At 31.5% G+C, this 26,725-nt stretch overlaps 1 protein-coding gene and 1 long non-coding RNA gene across 3 annotated transcripts; both read right to left on the minus strand.

The window, feature by feature from the left end:
• Nucleotides 1–5,905: 5,905 nt before the first annotated feature.
• Nucleotides 5,906–10,380, minus strand: LOC112779814 (uncharacterized). Its single transcript, XM_025824165.3, has 7 exons — nucleotides 10,229–10,380; nucleotides 9,619–10,107; nucleotides 9,012–9,167; nucleotides 8,780–8,887; nucleotides 7,911–8,015; nucleotides 7,228–7,269; nucleotides 5,906–7,141 (listed from the first exon to the last, which is right to left on the minus strand). The coding sequence occupies exons 1-7, from the start codon at nucleotides 10,281–10,283 to the stop codon at nucleotides 6,105–6,107; spliced, it is 1,992 nt and encodes a 663-aa protein (XP_025679950.1). The 5' UTR covers nucleotides 10,284–10,380; the 3' UTR covers nucleotides 5,906–6,104.
• Nucleotides 10,381–23,216: 12,836 nt separating this feature from the next.
• LOC112779913 (uncharacterized) lies at nucleotides 23,217–26,434 on the minus strand. 2 transcript variants are annotated; one of them, XR_003190911.3, is made up of 4 exons: nucleotides 26,304–26,434; nucleotides 26,104–26,190; nucleotides 25,373–25,548; nucleotides 23,217–24,458 (listed from the first exon to the last, which is right to left on the minus strand). It is a non-coding gene; the product is annotated as an uncharacterized lncRNA (long non-coding RNA). The 2 variants fall into 2 exon arrangements; XR_011877730.1 differs by having other exon boundaries at nucleotides 26,104–26,181; nucleotides 26,304–26,417.
• Nucleotides 26,435–26,725: the final 291 nt, after the last annotated feature.

The following is a 26,725-nucleotide window of genomic DNA, read 5'->3' on the forward strand; positions in this document are numbered from 1 at the left end:
CTTGTAGCAACCTTACATAGATCATCTGCTAAAAGTGATGCCCTCGTCTCATCCATGGTCAGAGTGTCACCCACCAGCATCAATGTCTGTACCAGATTTTCATAGGACTTCGCTAATGAAAGTAACAATATGAGTGCCTGGTCTTCATCATCAACCTTCACATCTATATCCTTTAAGTTTGATATGATCCTATCAAACTTATTGATATATTCTCGGATTGAGGTGCCTTCCTCCATCTTGCATGTATACAATTTGGATTATAAGTAGATCCTATTAGTTAGAGTCTTTGTCATGAAGTTACTCTCTAACTTTAACCAGACGCCTGCTGCAGTTGCTTCTTCGTTCACCAAGAAAGCAACATCCCTCTCAAGGCATAAGATTATTGCAGCCCGTGCCTCAAGATCTAATTCTTCCCAATCCTCATCTTCCATTCCTTTCGGCTTTTTCTCTTTTTCCGCTAGTGCCTTGTGTAACTTTTGTGATATAAGCAGATTTTTCATCTGCATCCTCCAATAGGAAAAATCATTTTTTCCATTGAACTTCTCGATTTCATATTTGCCTACTTTGACATTACTACTAGTAGAAGCCATTATATTCAAAATTGAATTTTACCACTCAAATAATGAATAATATAACGTTGGCTCTTGATACCAATTGTTGAGTCTGCAGCGGAATTTTAACTTCTAATAGCTACAAAGTAATATGAAATTGAACACTACTCACAATAATGCACTCGCTATATAATTACTAAAGAGAAAAGGAAATAAAATAAAATAATAATAATAATAATAATAATAATATGAAAAGAAGATGTGAATGTAGTTGTTATTGTTGATGATGATTGAATTGAAATTCTACAAACGTTTATATAGTGGTTATATGCTATAATTTCAACGGATAGAAATAAAACTTTCCTATAATAACTCTTAGCCTTCCTTTTCTTAGCCTTCCTTTTCTTTCTCTCTCCCTCACAACAATGGTACCCTTCAGAAACTTCATCTCTTTTCTCATTTTCTGTTACCCCTTCATCATTGTTGCTGGTGCTGTTGTTGTTGTTGGAGAATGTGAAAAGGAGAATAGATGAAATGGTGGACTTGCATCTTGCGGATTGAATTTGTGGTCTTGGATCTGTTTCTTCTGCGATGATGTGGTTGCACCGGTAATTTGGGATTTTCAGATAATTTTTTAGTGTTTAGATAATTTTGTTGTGCAGAACCCATATTTTATGAATACAAATGATAATTTCCTTTTTCTATGGATAGATGTGTCAGCTTTTTTAACTTTCGTGGGTAGAAATGATAATTTACTCTTTTTTCTATTGAATATTTGACTAAGCATAATTTGAGTCGTTTATTGTATATTGTATAGTTGGTACTTAATTTCCTTATTCCCTTTTTCTTCTCTACCTGTGTGGTTAACAAAGCCTCAACACATTGAAGGAAATTAAAAAAAAATTAAAAAATTAACATTTTTATTAATATTAACCATTATTTAATAAATCACATCCTACTCAACAAATTTAGCATACAAACTGCAACAAAAATGTGAAAAACACAAAAGGAATTGGCTTGCTCTTTGAAAGCAAGCTTTTCGAGCATGCAATTTGGATGTGATGCATCAATTGAAAGACTAAAATCCGATGTGGAGAAGTCAAATAGCCTTCTTGAGTATGGTGAACTCCCGTAAGAAGAGTTTCGAGCAATAAACTTACAGAGTTTCTTGCACTCGAAGGCCTGCAAATGAGTTCACAAGTTTGAGTTTTACAATTCAAAATTATCTAAGCTCAAACAGTTTCAGTGAATATATATACTTTCATGAACAATTAATATGAAGTATAAAATGAATTTTTCCAGTGATATCAATGTTCAACAATGATATAAGCTACCTTGCACTACTCTTTCTAGCATTACTCATGGCAGTTACATGGGCAGCCTCTTGCATCCTGATAAGCTTGGCATAAACTCCATTTTCGCCTTTGGCAAAAAGCTCATCATGAGTTCCGATTTTCTTGCTGAAGTACTGCAACAAGGTCAGCTTTGCGAATCGTGGAAAGGCGATGTGCAATCACAAGTGTTGTTCTACCAATCATAAACCTATCAACTGCTTCTTGCACTAGCTTTTCTGACTTGGAGTCTAACGCACTTGTCGCCTCATCTAGGAGAAGAATTTCCGGGTTCATTATTTTGAGATAAATCATTATTTCTGTTATCCAATTTCATTTTCATTTCTTTTAGCCATATATTTTACTTAAAACTTCTAGAATTGGACTAGCAATGATGGTAACAACCCATGTTTGTATGCTAGTGTTAGATCTTAAATCAAATAATGTGATTCTTTTCACATTGCACAACCACCACAACCACAAACATGCATTTACTTGTTATTGTTTCTTTGAGACAAAATACAAAAATCTTTTTTTACCTAAACAGACACTTCAAAAATGGATGAAGCATTGGCTAACCTGTGTTTCATAACCTTCTGGAAGTTTGATAATGAAAGAACGAGCATTGGCTACTCTTAAAGCTTCTTCTTAAGAGTATGTTTTTTCTCATTGTTGTCACAAACAAAGCCGGTTCTTGACTCACTAGTCCTATTTGCTACCTCAACCATTTTAGCATCAAACTCTTAACATCATTCCCATCTAGCAAAACTTGTCTTACACACAATTTCTTCAATTAATTAGTGTCACATAACATACCATACCATATCATATGGCCTTTAATTAATACGCATAACTTCAGTTCCAGAATTTTTAATGTAATATCCTACCATACAGAGTTTTACGCTTAAGTTCGTAAATCAAAGGTGGTGGAGTATTATGACCTCTAAAAGTAAAAATGCGTACATAAGCATATATGAAAAGAAGTTTAACTAGGAGTCTTAAAAAAAAGTTGAACAAAACAAATAGAAAATGCGTCGCACTTGAAACGGTTAAGCGTAAAAGGGATAGATAACAGCGTATAGTAAAGATAATGTACATAATATATACATGGAGTTCTAAAAAGATACAAGTAGCAAGCTCTTAACTCGACCTGTAAAACAAAGGCAGGCCAGAGTACAGATATAAATATATATAACCCAAATTATATCCAAAAGACAAAAATATAAATCATGTTTCTTCGAATTCAACCTTTAAGAGGGACAAAATATAAGTTATGAACAAAGATGGAAAATATTATTTATATACATATACAAAATACAAAATACAAAATACAAAATCTCCAAATGTAGATATTCGCATCCCAAGAGTCTCTAGCATGCTCAACGAGGTGTCTCACGTCTTGCATATAAAAAACAATGATATATGTATGGAATGAGAACTGAGGGTTCTCAATATAGTAAAGGTGTTCATATAGATAATAAATAATGTCCCGAAAAGCCAAAGGCATTCCAAAACTCTAACAATCCATGTTCGTATCCTAAATTTTTTACTAAACCAGAAATATGGTAATTATATCTAAGGGTTCTAATTTAACTCTTCATTTTCTTTCTCAGCAATCCTCCAAACTCTAGGTGGAACAACCCTTAGCGCCTCCTCCACCCCCCAGAGGGATCTCTCAAAAACAAACACAGGCAAAACAGAAAAGAAAAGCACAAGTATAGATAGCAGTTACAGCAAATAGATCAGGAAGCAATTAATTACAGTTAAGAAATTAGGCAAACCAAAGCATATGCATTCTTCTGCGTACGTGAGAATTTGTAAAAAGACAATTCCACGTATGCATCCACTGTTCGCGTACGTGAGAATAGTGGGCAGAGAAAGAGTCCCGCGTACGCAAGATACATGCCGCAGATGCATGAGTGTAAAAATGACAATGTCGCGTACGCAACCCTCTTCCCTGTACGTGAGTGTGTTGCCAGAGCCCAATACTCGTGTACACGTGAGACTGTCACGTACGCAACCATATCAGTTTTGCCAAAAAGATGTTAAAGTTCAAAAAAATCATTTTTTTACACCAAACTTCTAACGCCAATAATTTTTTCAAAAAAAAATATTTTCAATTTGTTCTTCGAACGTTATAAATTTTTCGGACCAAATTTTTATTCAAAATAAGTTTCACAAGATTTGGGGGTCCGGAAGCCAAGTTATGCCCCGCCGAAATTGGTCAAAAATTCAGTTTTTACCAAAAGCTCAAATACTCTAGTTTTTCAAAATTCTCAATCCAAAACCAACCAAATCACAACTAAAACAACACCAAGCATTCTCGTACATCGCCAAACACTAGTCCTCTACTATCAATCATTTAATCACCTAAATTATCAACTTTTCATTATCAATTCAGCATCATACTCATCACATATGTATATACATACATTAATTTCATCAAATCCAACCATTCAAAATATTCAAGCCTATCATATCGCAGTTAACCTAAGTTTTCACATAATATTATATATTATCTATAAGAAACAAAAACCATACCTTGGCTGATTCTTCCCTAAGCCACAAAACTCCTTGTCCACAAGCTTTCAAGTATCCAATCAACTCAACAAGCTTCAACATGAAATTCAATCTAATTTTATACAATTCACCGAAAATCAATACTAGATTTCACTAAATCAATAATTCATAAGAGTTTAGTAGTTTCTTACCTTATCCACTGAACAATTAGATAAAACCCAAGCTAGTTTAACCTTAAACCATTAAAATACTGAAATTCTCAATACCCATGAACCAAAATCAAGAAAATGAAGGGGGTGGAGAATTGGATGAGAAATTTAAATTTCTTATAATTTTGTTCACAATGGATTTAAAGAGCTCGACAAGGTGGTCGCGTGGCCGCAAACGGTGCGGCAATCGGAGCTCAAAATTGAAAGTTATGAGGAATAGAAGATTGGATTGAAAATGGAGGTTAGGTTTCCTTTGCTCCTTCCCTCAATGCAGCGTGTTTCATGTGTGTTAGGAGGAGAGAAGGTTGAGTCTTGGCTTTTATATATTGGGCTTTGGGCCCAATACGATTTGACCCGTTGGCTCTAATTTCAAATCAGAATATTTAAGATTAATGTTTTAATATGCATTCTAAATATTTTTACTTTTCTAAAATATAAAATTTAATTTCTTAATTTTTTAGACTCATAATTAATTTATTAGTTAATTATTTATTAATTTACCGAATTTTACATTTAACAAGCAAGTAAACTACATACTAAATAAGAATGCAACTTTACTTAACCATCACTCAAATCAAGTGATGGAATTGTAGCGGTTGAGTTTACCTTATGAAGAGTCATAGAATCTCTCTACGAGGGACAGAACCGTGCTCCTTCTCGAACATGCTTCTTCTGCCGCCAGCAACGATGAGCACAAGGAAGGTGCGCGACTAAGTGCGAGATAGTAATGAGACGGGAAGCGATGACGATGATTAGTCCCGGGATCTTCTTCTTCTGTCGTTCGGCAACGACGAACACAGGGGGAGCACGCGAGCGCGACTGAGTGTGAGAACCAATGAGTCACAGAGAGAGATGAGAGCTCGAGCTTTAGTGAGACATTGACGAGAGAAAGGGGATAGGGCATAAGGCTGATGAACGAGGTCGTATTAGAAATTTAAAAAAAAAAATTAAGCACGATCCGGTCCAGATTATATAAACCGGCGGGATCAAACCAAACTGAATCTGAAGAATAAATTATTAACCGGTTTTAGAAATTTAGTGATTGATGTTTACCCGCAAATAGTATTTTTGTTTAACTTCTTTGAATTAGAAATATTTTACGTAATATTCATCATGCCACTTAACAGTGAACAATTCTGCGCTTAGAATATGATGAAAAAGAAAAAGATACGAGATCAAGTATACTTTGAAATTTGGACAAATAATTTCCATGAAGTAAGAGCAATTAAAAAAATCACTAGAAGACTAACAAACTAACCAATTATTGCAGTTCATAACCGTCCACGCAGCAGAGTAGAGAAAGAGAAATGGTTACCTTTTATTCTTTTTCCAATAATTTTATAAAAAAAAAAATGGTACATTATATTGCAATACAAAGAAGAAGAGAAAACTATAAACCAAATGATGATTAGATTGAAATGTTCAAACACAATAAGAATTCATCAAAGTTGAACACCACACTGGCTACTTAGCTAGCTTTTAGTTTATTAATCTCAAAGCCAAGGCTTAATATTTCTATCAAAGATGCCTGGTGCATAGGTTGACTTAAAGATCAGAACAAGCAATGGAAATTGCAACCAAATATATAAAGTAACCGGAACAGAGGCAAGCAGAGTCACAGGAATGACGATCCATGATCGATTTTGGAGCATAAGGAAAAGAGAAGCACAAAACGCAGCCATCATGGTTGCAAGAGAGATGAACATGGTGGAAAGGCCTATCATCAGCTTTGTAGGCAGTGAGTTGAGAAAATCATCCTCTGCATAGCGAGAAGTGAGGAGACCCAGAAACATAAGCAGTGAAGTTGTGGAAGAGAAGAGTGACACTGCATCTGATATTATAAACAATAGAAATAGCTTTTTATGCAAGAAAATTGGATATCCCTTGCTTTGGTCATTGCCACCGGGAACAGTGAAAGCAGCAGCAAAAGTGATGGTAGCTACAAGAGCTGCTACAACACCGCAAGAACTAGCTGTTTCTTTGGTCCATTTCTCACCTTCTTTCACCAAATTGGTATGTTGTTCTGTGAACAATGCTCTGGGTGTCAAATTGTTATCGTTTAAACGTTCTCTTATCATAGGTGTTGTGATACTCTCCACTTCCTTAAACCACTGCAATTCTCTTTGCATCTGTAAAAGGGCCCCAGGAATCGGACTAAGTTGTATTGGAGGAGCTAGCATTCCTGCCATGTGTAGCATGGAATTTCCAAAGTAATCTATGGAGGTTGAAAGAAAAGGCTTCGCACTAAGGCCATGAATAAGATTGTAAACGTTTGCTTGACGATACTCCACAGCGAGGGAAAATATGCGCCTCCTTTTTTCATCATGGATCGCATAAAGTGTAAAGTGCACCTTTAATGCTTCCACAATGAATACAGCGTTCCCTCGTTTTGCTGCCTCAAATATCGCATTCCTTATTCCACTTTCTTGTATTTCTTTATCATTTAAAGGAGTCACTCCTCTACATGTAGCACGTAAGAGTGCAAGATATTGTTGGTGACCTAACTTTGCTTCGCGTATTTTCTTAATTCCTGTTGTATGCGTGTCAAAAATCTAAATATTTTCATGTGAAATTTCATATTATTGAAGGAATCTTAAAAAGGATTTCTTATGGTACCTAATAAATTGTCGATATTCCCAACCAATCCGAGCAGTAACCCTACATACACATCATCGTAAAAAAATAATTAGGGGAAAAATGATACAAATGAAAATGCCAAAATTCGAGCAAACGTACAAGCTGAGTTCCATGGCATATATATTTGCTAATTAACAATTACTCTAACAAGAAAATATATTAAGAAACAAAAATTAGGAATTGTTCAAGGAATCTGATGTAATAACTACTATTAGAAGTTTTTTTTTTTTCCTATACAAAGAATTCAACTTTTGGTTCTTTAACGAGTGTATATAAAACTAAAAATCGGTGTAATCACAAATTCTTCGTTGTAGCAATTGACCAAGAAAAGGATTTGAAGCTGAAAAGAAAAAGTATAAAGAACTAATTTTTTGTTAGTTAATATTAGTCAATTTTATTTTAAAATTTATAATTTAAAATTTAGAATTAATTTTTAGAAAATTAACTGATATTAGCTAAAAAATTTAATTTCTTAATATTACTCAAAAAAATTAAAAAGTGATTTTTTTCAAAGAGTTTAATTAAAAAGCTAACTTTTTTTAGTGAAATTTTATTAATTCTAAATTAAAATAAAATAACTACTTTCGTAATTTTAGTAGTACTTGGAAGAGAGGGAAAAAAAATAAAAAATTAAATTAAACTAAAATAAAACTTTGACTTACTTTCATACAACCATCTTTTCCAAGATGGGAATTGGCTTTTATCCCCAGCTCCCTGATCACGCATTGCTAATTTTGTCCAATCCCTCACCAAGTCCAGAGTCACATCTAATTAATATGCACGCATCATTTAATTAGCCACATTTAAAAATTGTGTTAAATTACAGCCATTACCAAAAAGGATCAAGATGCAATTGTAATGTGATACTAATTTACCATGAAAACAGGAAAATGCATCCTCTCCATTTTTTTTAACATTTGAGAGAATAAAGTGTGATCTTTTATTTTTAATTTTATAAATGATATCAAAATTAAATAAGAGAGAAAGAGCAATAAAAAGTAAAATCTTATACTGAATACCATCCAGTTTTTTTTCTACTGAAGATGATCTATTCCCTGAAAACAGTCCTCGTATTGCAATATATAACTGTCATATAATTATAATTTAAAATATTTATATTAATAAAATAATAAAATAAGACAAGTTTTAGAGACCGTTTATTTCAGTGAAGATTCAATTAAATTTTGTTGCTTTATATAAAATTTTAATTAAACTAAAGTTAAATATTAAAGTGATAAATTTTATAATTAATCTCGAGTTACTATTTATGAAATATAATACATAAACTAATTGTAAGAAATTGACTGATATTCACTAAAAAAAAGTTAGCTCCTTCGTATTATTCTTTAAATTTTACATACTAAATTCTAATATTAAATTCTAAATCTCTAAAAAACAAAAGTTAAAAAATATTTTTACAATAAAAAATTAACTAATATTCCAACAATAATTAAGCCTAATTTCAATGAATATAGAGTTAGGTTACATGATCCAAGATGGAAGGATATTTGAAATGTACACATGAACTCACCACTACCAGCACTCCTTGCATAATTATCTCTGATGCTGTCATTAACTTCCGCAACGAGATTAACAACTTCATCTAGGGCAAATTCATGGGCTAGGTGCACGTGGATCCCTTTATTGTTGTATAAGCAAGTGTAAATGTGAATTTAGTCATACATATAATATAAGCTACTTTCTTTATTTTAATAGTACTTGGAAGAGAGAAAAATAAAATAAAAAATAAAACTTTAACTTACTTTCATACAACCATCTTTTCCAAGATGGTAACTGTATTTGATCTAGTGACGAGGAAGGTGCTTTTGCTAACGTCAACAATAAGTTATCCCCAGCTCCCTGACCCTGATTACGCATTGCTAATCTTGGACAACGCCTCAACAAGTCCACAGCCACATCTAATTAATATGCACGCACCATTTAACTAGCCACATCTAAAAAATGTGTTAAATTATGGCCATTCTTGCAAAGGCATCAAGATGCAATTGTGATATGATACTAATTTACAATGGAAAACTTCCGCCATATAATTACAATTTAAAAACACTCATGTTGATGAAATAAGACAAATTCTAGAGAGAGTAATTTAATTGAGTAAAGAACCAACTAAACTTTGCTACTTTATATAAAATAAGGAAAAGTCTAGGGCCAGCAACTTTTATGTTTTCTGGCCAATACTTAACCATCAAAATAAAAGTGAGTGATTTTCCATCATTAGATGTAATCTCATACCATTAAAAACATTATTGATGGCCAATTGATGATTACAAAACACCAAAATTGCTGGCACCCTAACATTTCTCATAAAATAATATTATTGAATTGAAACCGAAGGGAGGATATTTTTACCAAACATCTTGGAATAGTAGCACCTGACGAGAAGATCAGCGCCATATTTGCCATTTTCAGGGCGCAACACATGAAATGGTGTGACAGAATACAAATAGCGAGCCAGTTCATTGTGGCCCAATTCAACAGCCCATGTCACCGGAATCCAATAATATGGGGTTGGAAGAGTGAGCAACCTATCATGTTTTGCGACGATGCATTTTGCAGCTGAAATGTTAAAATTCTCGTCCTTATTTAAAACAGCAGAACACAACACTGTGTTTGAATCAGTTGCCAGCTCAAGATCCTCCGGTGACATGAGTTGCACTAACTTCTCAACAATGTGCAAATGCCCGAACGTAAGTGCAATATGAAGTGCTCTTCCGCGCCAGTACGTCATCACCTCTGCCCTGATTGCTCCTGTCTCCACCGCCGCCAACTTTAAGGTCTCCTCTAAGTCTCCCCTTCGCACTGCCTCCAGTAATTTTTTCGTATTTGCTTCTGTTTCATCTGTATGTTTGATTCAAAATTTTAAAATATATATAGGCGGACATAAAGAAATATGTATAGATAAAGATATTTATATATATTTTTATTTATACATGATAACTAATTAATAAATTAAAGTAACCTGGATTCCTTGATGAGCTTCCTTGTGCAGCAGAAACTGGTTTTGGTCTCTCCATGACGGAACGAAAATCTATTTGGTATATTGTCGTCAGCGAGAGCAGGCACCAAATTTGGAGATAGACACTTATACAATCTAGTTTAGCTAATTATATATGCTATCGTCTGTACTATATTATAAGAAATCAGACCAGGACATAATATCTTCTCACCAGAATCGTGTATAATATGTTGCCCTTCTCAAACTCAAAGAACCATTATATTCTATTATTCTATAAGCTTAAAAGTTGTCTAACTTATTAAAAATTAATATTTAATTTTAAAAGTATAAAAATAAATAATTATTAAATATTTAAAATTTATCATAAAAAATAAATTAAGTAAAAGTTAAACATCGAATTATAGACCATCTAAAATCCACTTATTCTGTATTTCTACTTCTGCCAGGGTTTTTCTGACTCTCCCTTGTGGTTTTTCATTTTTCTCTTTTTAATTAAAAATATTATACATATTAAAAATCTATTACTAAATTAACTATGGTCTAATTCTTATGATTGAAGTGTAAAGTATTTACTATTTTAACTAAGGTCTAATTATCTGTATTCATAATTTTACTAAATTTCTAATTGAATTTTTATAAATTTCCTAAGTATATACTTATACGAACTAAATTAAAAAAAATTTAAGTGATAAAGACTGAATCACAAATTAAATTATACATCAATGTTTCATATTTCTTTTAAATTGGGTGAAGTCTATTTGTCCTTTATTATTATGAAAATATAATAGAAGACAATTATGTATTTTCAGATAAAAAATTAAGAAATAAATATTTTATAATTATATTATATGAATTTAATTATAGAGTAATCATTAAGAATTGTAATTCATTTTCCAAACTATATATATAATTTTTTTGAAAACATACAAATGATGAAAAATACAAAGTTTTTTTAAAATAAATTGGGAAAATAATTAGAAAGATAGTTTAAGACTCTTGATTATTTTTCTTAAATATATTAGTAAACTGAATAAAAATAATGTATCCGATTAAAAAACATTACATTAAATATATTATCTTTTAGTATGCTATTAATTCATTCAATATCATGGAAAAAATAAATGAAAATATTTTATTTTTTTGTGCAATTCTAATTTACTTTCATTTGTAATCAAGTTCTTATTATTTACAATTTCTTTCAATTAAGCCTTTATAAGAATATACCTATAATGGCAAACATCTTATCACAGACTTTTATAATGTATGAAAAATTTAATTACAAACTGTTAAAATACAATAACCTATTAATAAATTTGAGAAAATTATGAAGAATCCAAATTGATTATACCACTAACTAATTTCTTTTTCTTTTACACATATTTAACAAACAAAGAGTAAATTAATAAACACATTTGACTATAATGAATTAATTTCATATTTATTATTTTATTATCTATTAATATCGTAGTATATAATAAAGAGAGTGTGTTTTTTTTTTTTTTTTTGAGAAATACTAAATAAATAAATTATTTTTTAATTAAATTCAATCAATTTTTTCTTCTTTTATTTCAATTAATTTTTATTATATCAGTAAATTATTAAATTAATTTAATTAAATTTAATTATCCAAATAATTTAATTATGTAGCATCATAGTTTTTTCCGTGACCACAATGATTAACTAATAAAGTAATAATACTTTTCGTTCTGGAGACTCAAAGAACAATTATATTTTCTTTTTGCTTCTATCCACAACCTTTTTTATGGATTTTGTTTTTAAATAAATTAAATAAATATTTTATTTATGAAAATAAACATTTTGCAATTTTTTTACGAAATTGCATTGTATGACTTATTTCGTTTACAGTGTAAACGAAATAATTATTCACGTATTTTGTTTACACTATAAATGAAATAAGATTAAAAATGTAGCGGTCGTATGATATTTATACACGTGTTGTGTAACGAGCTTATTTTGTTTACAGTGTAAACGAAATACGTGAATAATTATTTCGTTTACACTGTAAACGAAATAAAAATAAGAACGCCTATATATAAGAGTTTCGTTCACAGCACATGTGAAAGCTTGAAATCCTTCATTTCTTTTACTTTTCTCCCATTTTACTCTTTTCTAATCAAATCTATGGATTACTTGAAGATTATGACGCGCGCCGATTAACACAATGTGGACATTAATAGGCTGAACGCCACGTGACACGTTGTCGGAGTAGACGACTTTGAAGTTGATTTTGTTCTTCCTTTAATGTTTATGTTAAACATGAAATATGTTGCCATAATGTGGATACTTTCATAGAAATAGTGTGCAGTAGATATTAGACATAGAAATATATTATTCTGAGTGATTTGAACGATCCGGTAAGATATTAGACATACTTTCACATAGATTTGTTTTTAATGATTTTAGTTATAAAAAAAAATAATTAAGATATATTAGTAAACTTAATTACGTCTAAATATGTAGAGGTTTGTATTTATTTAATAATTAAAAAGATAGTTTAAGACTCTTGATTATTTTTCTTAAATATATTAGTAAACTGAATAAAAATAATGTATCCGATTAAAAATATTTCATTAAATATATTATCTTTTAGTATGTTATTAATTCATTCAATATTATGAAAAAAATAAATGAAAATATTTTATTTTTATGTGCATTTCTAATTTACTTTTATTTGTAATCAAGTTCTAATTATTTATAATTTCTTTCAATTAAGCCTTTATAAGAATATACCTATAAAAATATTTCGTTTTCTTTACACATTTTTGTAATGGCAAACATCTTATCACAAACTTCTATAAAATATAAAAAATTTAATTACAAACTTTTAAAATATAATAACCTATTAATAAATTTGATAAAATTATGAAAAATTCAAATTGATTATGCCACTAACTAATTTCTTTTTCTTTTACACATATTTAACAAACAAAAAGTAAATTAATAAACACATTTGACTATAATGAATTAATTTCATATTTATTATTTTATTATCTTCTATTAATATATCAATAAATTATTAAATTAATTTAATTGAATTTACTTATGTAGCGTCATATATAGTTTTTTTCGTGACCACAATGATTAACTAATAAAGTAATAATACTTTTCCTTCTGGAGACTCAAAGAACAATTGTTTTCTTTTTGCTTTTATCCACAACCTTTTTATGGATTTTGTTTTTAAATAAATTAAATAAATATTTTATTTACGGAAATAAACATTTTACAATTTTTTTACGAAATTGCATCGTATGACTTATTTCGTTTATATTATAAACGAAATAAGACTGAAAACGTAGCGGCCGTATGACGTTTACACACATATTATATAACGAGTTTATTTCGTTTACAGTGTAAACGAAGTACATAGATAATTATTTCGTTTACAGTGTAAACGAAATAAAAATAAGAACGCCTATATATAAGAGTTTTATTCGCAGTGCATGTGAAAGCCTGAAACCCTTCATTTTCTTCACTTTTCTCCCACTTTACTCTTCTCTAATCAAATTTACGAGTTACTTGAAGATTATGGCTCGTGCCAATCAATAAGATGTGGACATTAATAGGCTGAATGCCACGTGGCACATTACCGACGACTTTGAAGTTGGTCTTATTCTTCGTTTAATGTTTATGTTAAGCATGAAATATGTTGCCGTAGTGTGAATACCTTCATAGAAGTAGTGTGCAATAGATATTAGGCATTGGAATATATTGTTCTGAGTGGTTTGAACGATCCTATGGGATATTAGGCATACTTTCACATGGATTTAGTCGGTAAAACTTTATTTCGGTTTGTTTTTAACGACTTTAGTTATAAAAAAAGGATAATTAAGATATATTGGTAAACTTAATTACGTCTGAATATGTAGAGGTTTGTATTTATTTAATATAAAAATTTCTGAATTTTTATATTGAAGTTGTTATAACTTAAATTAAGTTAGTAAGTTGAATGTTGTAGTCATTGTTTGTTATTTTAGATATTTTTGTTAGATATTTTAATTTAGATTTAATTATATAGACGTTTGTCAATTTAGGCACAAATTTTTTATTTAGATATTTTATTTAAATTTAATTATATACACGTTTATTCATTCAGTTATGCCTTCAATAAGTAACCAGTTTTATTTTGAAATAATTTGAAAGTTTAGATTATATGCATGTTTAGTTATTTCTTAACGTAATTTTATAATTCAGTTTGAGTTATGTAAATGTCTGTTGGTTTGATGAAATTTTTTAAGGTTAGATTAAAATAATAATTAAATTAATTTATTTTAAAAAATATCGTTAGAATTATCTAATCTGAGGTTTTTATAGCTTTATAGGTTGATAGACTCCTGATATGGATTTTTTATTTTTTACCAGCTGGGTTGCCTACTTCTGCCCAAGAGAGTTAGCCACAGACTCCTACCACCAGACGCCATTCTCTCTTATTTGAGGGAGGCTGGATTTGACGACGTCGTGCCACTGAGGATAACTTTGAATATTTTAATTTAGGTTATTGAATAACCTTACTAATAAAATAAACAAGTCGTTGATGCTTACTGTCATCTTCCAAAACTAAGGTTGAAGTCATCGTTTCTTCAATTATAGACAAGTATAAATATAAGGGTTTTTCGGGTTCTGGTTTTGCTAGAACAGGAGGAGACAATAACAAATTTTTAAAATGTTGAAAAGCGGTCTCACATTCTTCTGTCCATACAAAATCGACTTCTTTCCTCATTAAATTAAAAACGGCTTTGCTTTTTCAGCAGAAGCTCCCAAAAATCTCGATAAGGTGACCGACCTATGAGCCTCTATACCTTTTTGAGGTTTTGAGGACTCAACATATCGAGTATAGTTTGACACTTTTCAGGGTTAACTTCGAAACCCCTTTGACTTACCAAAAAACCTAAGGATTTACCTCCCTAACCCCGAAAGCACATTTTACTGGATTCAACCTCATCTGGAGAAGCCGGAGGCAGTGAAAAGTTTCTTGCAGATCAACAATTAAGTTAGAATCTTCTTTGTCAACATATCATCAATATAGACTTCTATGTTTTTTTTTTATTTGTTGCTTAAATACTATGGACACCAGTCTTTGATAAGTGATCCATGCATTTTTCGAACCAAACGACATTACAACATAACAATAAATCTCTTTTGGGATAATAAAAGCAGTTTTATCTTCATCAGGTGGATGCATTGGTATTTTGTTATAACCACTATAAGTATCCAGGAAACTTAATATTCGATATCCCGAGGTAGAATCAATTATATTATCAATGTTGGGTAATGGGAAGCAATATTTTGGGCCGGCTTTATTCAAATCAGTGTAATCAACACACATACGTCATTTTCCAATAGATTTTTTCACCATTACAACATTGGATAACCATGTTAAATAAGTTAACTCCCGAATAAATCCAGCATCCAATAACCCTTGTACTTATTTTTTAATTTTGGTAGTTGGGTATGGTGACATTTTTCGACATCGTAATCGGCTTGAACATAGGGTCAATAGCAAGTTGATGGGACTTGAGTATATGATCAATTCCAGACATATCGAAAGGTTCCCATGCAAACAAATCAACATTAGCTCTCAAAAAACTTTTAAGTTCCAACTTCTGGGGATGATTAAGGGTGTTCATGGTTCAGTTTTTTCATACACTAAACCATTTTAAATGGTTTAGAAACTGAACCAAACTACTTTGTCAAATAAAAAATTGGTTTTAAACCAGTTTACAATACAGTGCACCAGTTTAAACCAATTCATAAAAATAAAACCAGTTTAAACTGGTTTATAGGCTAAAACTAGTTTTAACTCGAGGTGTTCAAAAAAACTAGTTTAACTAAACTGAACTGAAATTGAACTAAAACTGTTTTAAATAAACCAGTTTTTTTTTAATAAAAAACTGAACTGAAACTAGAATTTTTATAAATACCAATTTCTTAAAAACTAATTTTTATGGTTCAACTTGGTTTTAAACCAAATATCTGGTTTTATTCAAACTCTAGAATGTGAAAAACCCTAACCGTTCTGCTGCTATCGCTACCAACCTTCTTCCAAAACTCCAAAACGACATTCCTCTTTCCCTGCTGCCATCGCTACCAACCCACCACTACCATCGCTGCCGTCGTCGTCATTGAACTGCTCTCCGTTGGTCAGTTCTGCAGTTCCGGCATCACTCACTGTTGCTACTTCTAACACAGCAACACCATTCCTCTTTCCACTGTTGCCGCTGCCACCAACCCACCACTTCCATCGTCACCATCGCCATCATTGAACTACTCTCCATCGGTTAGTTCCGGCGTCGCTCATTGTCGCGACTTCTAACACAGAACGACATTCTTCTCTTCTCTGCTGCCCGCCATTACCAACCCCTGCTACTACTATCTAACACAGTAGGTCATCTCTTTTCTCTTTACTTTCTAATTTCCTTCTTTACACTTTTTAACTTGGGTTTATCATTATCTTTTACTATGATTGGAAGCAGAGGAGACAATACTTATAGCTTTCTTACATCTGGGTGTGCTCTATTTTGTTCAAGCTTCTACCTTTCGTGGATGACTACTGTTTTAGAAAGCTAACTAGTTGTTGATGCTGCATAAACAGTAAGAGTCTCACTTTTTCAGATTTTGTGCCCTCTTAATTAGTAAAAAATGATCTTGTTTGGAATTAATTTTGTGAACATGAGCTGGAGCAAAAGCTTGTTTTGTATCTAATTTTATGTTTAGAAATTTGGACTGTGATTAGCAAAGATATATCTGATTTTATATACTACAATGAATTATTTTTTTTGGATGGCTTCCAAATTTGTTTTAAATTTGTGTTGTTGCTTCCAAATTTCCAATGTCCTTAACCCTTTGGGCCATGCTGCTATTTTATAGTTGGCTTTAATATACGGTATAGGGTTGTCATTAGTTTATGGGATAAGTACTTTTTTCGTCCCCAAGGTTTGGGGTCGAAATCAAAATCGTCCCCGACCTTTTTTTCTTATTAAAATCATCCTCAACGTTACAAAACGTTATAAAATCGTCCTTTTTTACTTCAATTTTATTTTTTTTACCAAATTACCCTTCATTATTAAAAAATTATAAAATAAAATAAATATAAAACAAATAAATAAAAAAAGAAGAAAAGAGGGTGGGGACTGGGAAGAGAAAGAAAGGGGGGAGGCCGCGAGAAAAAGGGGGGGAGGAGGGGGGAGAGAAGGGGGACCGCCGCCCTGCCCTACTGCTTTGCCGTCCTGTCGCACCACACCGCACCGCACCGCACCACCGCATCACCATTCTTCTGTGAACTGGATTTTTGATGAAATGTGTTGTTGCTGAAATTTGAATTTCTAAATTTTTGATGAAATTTGTTGTTGTTGATGAAATATATTGATGATGATGATGACCATGAAGAGAGGGGCATGAGGAAGGGGTGGGGGGTTACGGTGAGGGGGTGAGGGGTGGGGGGGTTACGGTGAGGGGGTGAGGGAGTGGAGTGAGGAGTGGGGGGTTACGGTGAGGGGCTTGATGGTGGTGGTGGTGGTGGTGGTGGTGTTGATGGTGGTTGTGGTGGTATGGTGTTGTTGCTGTTGTTTGGTGGTCTTGGTGTTGGTGTTGGTTGGTTGTTTGTGGTGGTGTTTGTGTTGGTGGTGGTGGTGGTAGTGGTGGTAATGTTGGTGGCAGTGGAGGTGGTGGGGTGAGGAAGGTGAAGAGGAGAATGATGATGATGAAGGTATTTTGGTCCAAAAATTTGGAAAATGATGATTTTAAAGCGTTTTTGAACGTTGAGGATGATTTTAATAAGAAAAAAGGTCGATGACGATTTTGATTTCGACCCCAAACCTTGGGGACGAAAAAAGTACTTATCCCTTAGTTTATCTACCAAACTTATATGTTTTTTATGAATAATTCTTGTATTCTTTTGTGTTCATTTTCATAGAAATTACAATAGACCTTGAATAATATATGTAGACACATTGATTGATATGCAAGAGTCACCCACTAAATTGGTTAAGTCTTTTAGTCATTGTATTGGTATTCTTTGTATTATTTATGGAGCTTGCAGGCATCGGATTCGATGGTCCCAAAACGTTTGGACCATTAAATGGTCCCATAACAAAACATATTTTTTAAATTTTTTAATAATTGCTAAATAGTCCTTATTTAATTTTAATTACAAATTAATCCTTTATATATTATTTAATTATAAAATCTATTTTTTATTTTATAAATTATTATTTTATCATTCATCTATCATGTTTATTAATAATCAAAAACTAAAACAATAATATTAGATCTTCCATTAATCGTAATAAATATTTTGCAATCTTAATCGATCATAATTTTATCATTGATCCGTTTACATACATATTGGATTGGGAAAATCGTGTTTGTTAGAAATTCAATCGATTGGATGCACAAACCAATCGATTAAAATTCAGGCTTTCTAAACTTCAATCAATTGGAATTGATACACAATCGATTGAATTTTGCACGGCATGTGGATTTTTTTATTCAATCAATTGAAATCATCAAAGCAATTTGAGAAATACATAGATACAAGGGAATAAACCATATTTAACAAGAGTTTTTTTCATTATAAATTAAAAAAAAAAAACCATTATTGTACAGTTGTACTCCTATATATTCTGGAGACGATGATAATGGTTGCCATTGCCTATTGTGAAGCTTAATAATTTGAGTTAGTAATTTTTTTTAGAATTTGAAATGAAATTCGCCTTGCTCTGCATTAAAAAAAATTCGTATTTGAGAAATTAAAGTTGAAAATTTGAGTTTTGAAAAATAATAATTTTTTTAATTTTATTTCAGAAAAAAATCCATTACTAAAAGATAAAAAATATCTTTTTATTACACAATCAATTTCATAAATAAAGAATCGAAATAAAGAATTGCAAAATTAGAGATTATATTCACTAATCTCGATTTTGTAATCCAAATAATGGATTGTTTTCTAACACTACAAAAAAAAATTGATTGGATCATTGTGATTATATTGGATATTAAAGATATGGATAAACAATGAAGAAAAATTTGATATTAAGTAGATGGATAAATAATGAACAAAAACAATGAAAAAATTGATAATCAATCAGATTGATAAACGATTCTAATTGTAGGATTGAGTAATTGTTGATAGATTATTCACCAATTTATAATCTTTATTAAAGAAAAGATAAGATTAGAGTATCTAAATTGAAATAAAATCTTAAAAATTGAAGAAGAATTTCAAAGATAAGATAGATGAATAATAAAATAATAATTTATAATCACGAGTAGAAAAATTTAGAAAAGCGTAACATATAATGCATTGCACAATTCAATCAATTGGGTATCACAACCAATCGATTGAATTGTGAAAATCTATATTGGTTTCGAAGACTTAAATTGATTGGGTAATATGACCAATCGATTGAATAAGAAAAACTCCACGTGCCTTGCAAAATTCAATCGATTGTGTATCAATTCCAATCGATTGAAGTTTGGAAAAACCTGAATTTCAATCGATTGATTTGTGCATCCAATCGATTGAATTTCTAACAAACACGATTTTTCCAATCCAATACGTATGTAATGGATCAATGATAAATTATGATCGATTAAGATTACAAAATATTTATTACGATTAATAGAAAATCTAATTTGTTATTGTTTTAATTTTTTATTATTAATAAACATGATAGATGAATGATAAAAAAATAATTTATAAAATAAAAAATAGATTTTATAATTAAATAATATATAAAGGATCAATTTATAATTAAAATTAAATAAGGACTATTTATTAGTTATTAAAAAACATGTTTGGTTATGTGAGCATTTAATGATCCAAACGTTCTGGGGACCATCGAATCTTTTGCCGAGCTTGCATATTACCTATAAGTAACTATGAATTGATACCATGATACAGCAAATTGAAAATGGAGTGCATGAGCAAAGTCGATTTATTGGCGTATAAATGACAAAAAGTGAGAAGGTTATTAGTAATTATTCTTCAATTCTTGTGTAGTTTTATTTAATTAGTTATTTGATTTACAATTAGATTTGTTGCTCATATTAAAAATGTCTGAAGGAGAAGAGTATTCAAATTCTGCTATCCCTCAAAGGTATAAAGAAGTATACGAGATGTAAAAATTGCAATGATCAAATAAAATATGCGGGGGAATAAGTGCTATGCATCAACATTGGAAGCAATGTTTTGACTTGGACAACGAACAGTAAAAGGACAGAAAGGGGAACAAGTGGTCCTATATCCTCATTGAGTGTTACCAAATTTGACCGAGTAGTACCTCCAAGTATCCTCATTGAGATGTTTGTGACTGAAGAGCTATCTTTTCGATTTGTAGAAAGAAATGTGTTTCGAAAGCTCTAGCTTGCAACCCAAGTTTAAAATTCCTTCGCGTACTACATTGGCCTTTGATATACTATACTTTCTCTTTATAATACAGAAAAAGTGAAGTTACAAAATTATCTCTCTCATCATTGTCAAAAAATGTGCCTTACAACTAACACTTGGACGTTAGCGTCAAAATTTGACTTATATGTCTCTAACACACACTTTATTGACAATGATTGGAAATTGCAAAAGAGGATATTTAATTTTTGTCGGGTTGAGGGTCATTTAGGAAAAATACTTGGTAGGGCTATTGAAAGCTGTTTGGATGCTTGAAAATTGCATCAAATTTTTATTGCAATGGTTGACAATGCAGCTTCTAATGATGATGTAATTTTATACTTGAAGAGAGATTAAATGCATGGAATAGTCTAGTTTTGAACGGGGACTATCTTCATATGCATTGTTGTGTCCATATCTTGAATTTGATAATAAAAGATGGCTTGAAAGAAATTGATGACTCAATTACAAGAATTATCCTCTATGAGAAGTGAAAGCTTCAAAGCGTGCATTAAGCGGGAGAGCATCAGCTATAAAGAGCTTGTTTGTTTGGATCTCGAAATTCAGTGGAATTCGACATATTTAATGTTGGAGGCAGCATTGAAGCTTCGAGTGGCATTTGATTTGCTAGAATTGCAAGATGATAAATATAGAAATAAGATGAATGAACAAATCTGATGGTGTGCCTACAGTTGTTGATTGGACTTATGCAGAGTTCGATTTTATCATTCTTGAAAATATTCTATGATGCTACATTGCATATTTATGGAAGTTTGTATGTTTCTAGTAATAAATACATGAAAGAAGTCTTTAGCATCGGAAGGTAAATCAGGTTGCATTGTGATGTGAGCTTAAGGTTAATGGCATCCGAAATGCAAAGGAAATATGATAAATATTGGAGAACTCCAAATATCATTAACATGTTAATTATAATTGTGCTTAATCCATGTCAGAAGTTAGATTTTGTAAATTGGATTTGGATGTATCCTTCGATGTAGAAAAGGGAGGAGAATTCAAGTCAAAATTATTTACTTGCTTGAATTCCCTTTATAATCACTACCAAGGCAAACAGAATGAGTCTCAAATTAATCAAATATGCAATGATCAATGAAGAGGATAAAGATAGATATCCTGAATATTTATTTGCAGTCAATTGGATGTGATTCAGATGCTAAATTTAAACTTGACAGATATCTGAAAGAAGATTGTAAGTCTAAAAACAAATTGGCAGAGTTGGATATTTTAAGTTGGTGGAAGAAAAATTCAACCCGACTCCCTATTCTTGCACGTATGGCTCGAGAAGTTCTACCCATATTGGGTTTCTTCAGTTGCTTCTGAGAGTGCATTTAGTACGGGAAGAAGGATTATTGACCCTTATCGAAACTCCTTTGACACCATATATAGTGGAGACTCTTGTATACACTCAAGATTGGGTAATAGATGAGCCTTTTGAACTAATTGAAAATTTTGAAGAGATTGAAAAAGCTGAACAAGGTAATATATTTCTTTTTTTTTTTTATTGCTTGTTTGTTATTAATTGTTAATTTTTTATAATTAATGAGATATTTCTTTTACGTAGGGAGAAATTCTACAACAAATGTTGGTACATATATTTCTTTAGAAGTTGATTAGAATATTGTAATGGCCAAAACATTCAAAACATTATATATATATATATATATATATATATATATATATATATATATATATATATATATATATATATAGTATTAACTTAAATGAAGTTAAAATAAGCTAAATCAAATCCAACACAATTTTGACCGATTACAATATTTTAACCATCTTCTAAAGAAATATGTGTGCCAACATTTGTTGTAGAATTCTCCCTACATAAAAAAAATCTCATTAATTATAGAAAACTAACCATTAGTAACAAACAAGCAATAAAAAAAAGTACATTACCATGTTTAGCTTTTTCAATCTCTTTAAAATTTTTAATTAGTCTAAGAGGCTCATCTATTACCCAATCATGAGTTCATACAAAAACTTCCACTATATGTAGTGTCAAAGAGCTCCGATAAGGATCAATAATCCTTCATTCTGTACTAAACGCACTTTCAAAAGCAACCGTATAACTGGTATGGCTAGAACTTCTCGAGCCATACGTGCAAGCATAGGAAATTGGGTTGAATTTCCTTTCCACCAATCTAAAATATCCAACTTTGCCAACTTGTTTCTAGGCTTACAATCTTCTTTTAGATATCTATCAAGTTTAAATTTAGCATCTGATGCAGTTGATTGCAAATAAATATTTAGGATATCATCTTCTTCCTCTCCATTGATCATTGCATCTTGATTACTTTAAAACTCATTCTCTTTGCCTTGGTAGTGATTTATAAAGGGAATTCAAGCAAGTAAATAATTTTGACTTGAGTTTTCCTCCCTTTTCTACACCAAATGACTCATCAAAAATTCAATTTACAAAATTCAACTTGTGACATGGATCAAGCATAATTGCAATTAACATGTTAATGCCATTTGGAATTTTCTAGTACTTATCATATTTCCTTTACACCTTGGACCTCATTGATCTTATGCTCAAATCACTATTTTCACAATGCAGCTTGATTTTTCTTCCAATGTTAAAAGACTTCTTTCATGTATTTATTACTAGTAACATACAAACTCCCAAAAGTACGCAATTTAGCATCATAGAATATTTTTAAGAATGGTAAAATTGACTCTGCATAAGTCCAATCATTATCTGTAGGCACACCATAAGATTTGTTCATCTCATTCTTATATTTATCATCTTGCAACTCTAACAAATCAAACGTCGTTCGAAGCTTCAATGCTGCCTCCAACATTGAATATGTCAAATTCCATCGAGTTTTGATATCCAAACAAACAAGCTCTTTATAGTTGATGCCCTCCCGCTCAATGCACGCTTTGAAACTTTCACTTCTCATAGAAGATGACTTGACATATTTCACTGCATTGCGAATTCTTTTAATCGAATCATCAATATCTTTCAAGTCATCTTTCACTGTCAAATTTAAGATATAGGCACAACAATGCAATGAAGATAGTCCCCCTTCAAAATTAGACTATTTCATGCATTTAATCTCTTTTTCAAGTATAAAATTGCAACATCATTAGAAGTTGCATTGTTAACCATTACAGTAAAAACTTGATGCAATTTTCAAACATCCAAACAACCTTCAATAGCTCTACCAAGTATTTCTCCTGGATGACTCTCACCCGACAAAAAATCAATATCCTCTTTTGCAACTTCCAATCATTGTCAATAAAGTGTGCCGTTAGAGACATATAAGTCAAATTTCAACTCGACGTCCAAGTGTCAGTTGTAAGACACACTTTTCCATGTTGAGAGAGATAATTTTGTAACTTCACTTGCTCTATATCATAAAGAGAAAATATATCACGGGCCAATATAGTACAGGAAAGGGATTTTAAACTTGGGTTGCAAGCTATCAAGAGCCTTCGAAACACATTTCTTTCTACAAATCGAAAAACTAGCTCTTCGATCACAAACATCTCAATGAGGATACTTCAAAATAATGCTCGGTCAAACTTGGTAACACTCGGTGAGGATATAGGACCACTTGTTCTCCCTTTTGTCTTTTTTCTCTTGCTCTGCTCATTGTCCAAGTCAAAGCATCGCTTCCAATGTTGATGCATAGCACGTGTTCTCCCCGCATATTTTATTTGACCATTGTAATTTTTACGTCTCGCATACTTCTCTATACTTCCATATCTATAATCGATTTTTACGCCTAGAATATCCACTAGATTGAGGAGGTAATGAGGGATTAGCAAGAGGGGCAGCAGGATTTGAATGTTTTTTTCCTACATTTTTAATATGAGCAACAAACTTAATTGTAAATTAAATAACTAATTAAACAAAACCACACACAAATAGAAGAGTAATTACTAATATCCTTCTCATTTTTTGACTTTTTATCATTTATATGCCAATAAATTGACTTTGCTCATGCACTACATTTTCACTTTGTTGTTCGACTCATCGTGGTATCAATTCATAATTACTTAAAGGTAATATGCAAGCTGCCAAGCTCCATAAATAATACAAAGAATACCAACACAGTGACTAGTAGACTTAACCAACTTAGTTGGTAACTCTTGCATATCAATCAATGTGTCTACGTACATTATTCAAGGTCCATGTCAACACATAGATTTCTATGCAAATAAACACATAAGAATACAAGAATTATTCATCAAAACATATAGGTTTGGTAGATAAACTAATAACAACCCTAAACCATAGATTTCTATGCAAATAAACACATAAGAATACAAGAATTATTCATCAAAACATATAGGTTTGGTAGATAAACTAATAACAACCCTAAACCATAGATTAAAGCCAACTATAAAATAGTAGTACGGCCAAATATCACTCTCTTCAGCTAATAGTAGATCCACTACAAATTGGCAATAATTATTACTACAAGAATAAAGGATTTACTCGGCCAAAAGGGTGAAGGACATTGGAAATTTGGAAGCAATAACTGAAATTTAAAACAAATTTGGAAGCAATGCAGAAAAATAATTCGTTGCAGTAAATAAAACCAGATATATCTTTGCTAATCACAGTCCAAATCAATTCCAAATTTCTAAACATAAAATCAGAAACAAAACAAGCTTTCGCTCCAGCTCATGTTCACAAAATTAATTTCAAACAAGATCAGTTTTTACTAATCAAGAGGCTACAAAATCTAAAAAGGTGAGACTCTTACTGTTTATGCAGCAGAAGCAACAGCAACAGCAACAGCGAGTTAGCTTTCTAAAATGCACACTTCAGGTTTATAAGGCTACAAACTGCAGGTTCTTGGTGCACTTGCATCCTTGTAATGTAGAAGAGCTAAACTGTGAATTTACAGCATAAGGTACTGTAGTCCTCTTTAGCCTGTAACTAAGTTCATTATGCAACAGAAAAAAAATAAAGCGTTACTATGTATACAACCATCGTTTCCAACCTTGTGTTGACGTTTTTACACCGAAATGATATATATAAATAAGAAAAAAACTAATATAGAATTCAAGAATACTAAATTATACATGATAGTAGAGTGCATTTTTCATGCTTTTGTTAAGCAGAGAAAAGATTTTAAAATAGATTCCACTAAGAAACTAACATTTTTTTCCAGCCAAGAATTAGCCAAAATTATGAATAAGGATTAAGTTTTTAGATTATTATTATTAGAGAAGGAAATATCTAAAGAAATAAGTATATCAGGTAATGTTTTTTTCTTGAAATTGAAGGGACTAGTTGTGCAGGCTAAATCCATTTGACTAATATAAAATATAAACCATTAATCACTTGTATATAGGTCAAGTATATTACTGATAGTACAAGCCCTATTCAACTCATGGCGTATGACTATTGACTCTGAAACAGACAAGAAAACAATAATTACATGATATTCTAGAATGTTTTATAATATTCCAGAAATGCAGCATATATTACCTTGACTTACATCAAAAGGTTGAGCCAAATAAGATCACACTGCAGAGCAGGAAATAGTGGGTTCGTACTTGAAGGACTCTGTTGTGTCTTGGCAACATCCACCAGTATCATCCACCCATTAATAATAAGTTCAAAAGGGAAAAAACAAATATGAGGCAAAAGTTCATTTTTCAATAGCAAGAAAAAAGAGATGAAGCTACCTTGTCATTCATCTCTTTCAATGCTGTCCCTGTGCTTGCAGTCTCCTCTGCGGTGTGCTCAACAAATGCATAACCGTTGGAGAGTTATAAGGTTTGTGAATGCGGTAGATGTTTCGCTGGGTTGTTTGTGATTTGGGTTATACCCGGTTCTCTTATTCTAGGTGTGGGTCCGGTTTTCCGGCCCATACCATGATCCAAATTTTTTTTTAATTTTCTGCCCAAAAACCCTTTTTTATTTATTAGGGAACAAAAATTTTCATGATTGAGAAAGGAACATCTTCAAACTGGTTGCCATTTGTGTATGCTGGCTAGTGAATGTATTGCCGTATTGGGGTTCAAAAATCCTAGCTCTGACTAGAAAGTGGTTATATGAATGAAACCCATGGCTACGAAGAGAAGATATTGTCCACGATTTTCTAATT

Source organism: Arachis hypogaea, chromosome 19 (assembly GCF_003086295.3).
Source record: "Arachis hypogaea cultivar Tifrunner chromosome 19, arahy.Tifrunner.gnm2.J5K5, whole genome shotgun sequence".
Lineage (NCBI taxonomy): Eukaryota > Viridiplantae > Streptophyta > Magnoliopsida > Fabales > Fabaceae > Arachis > Arachis hypogaea.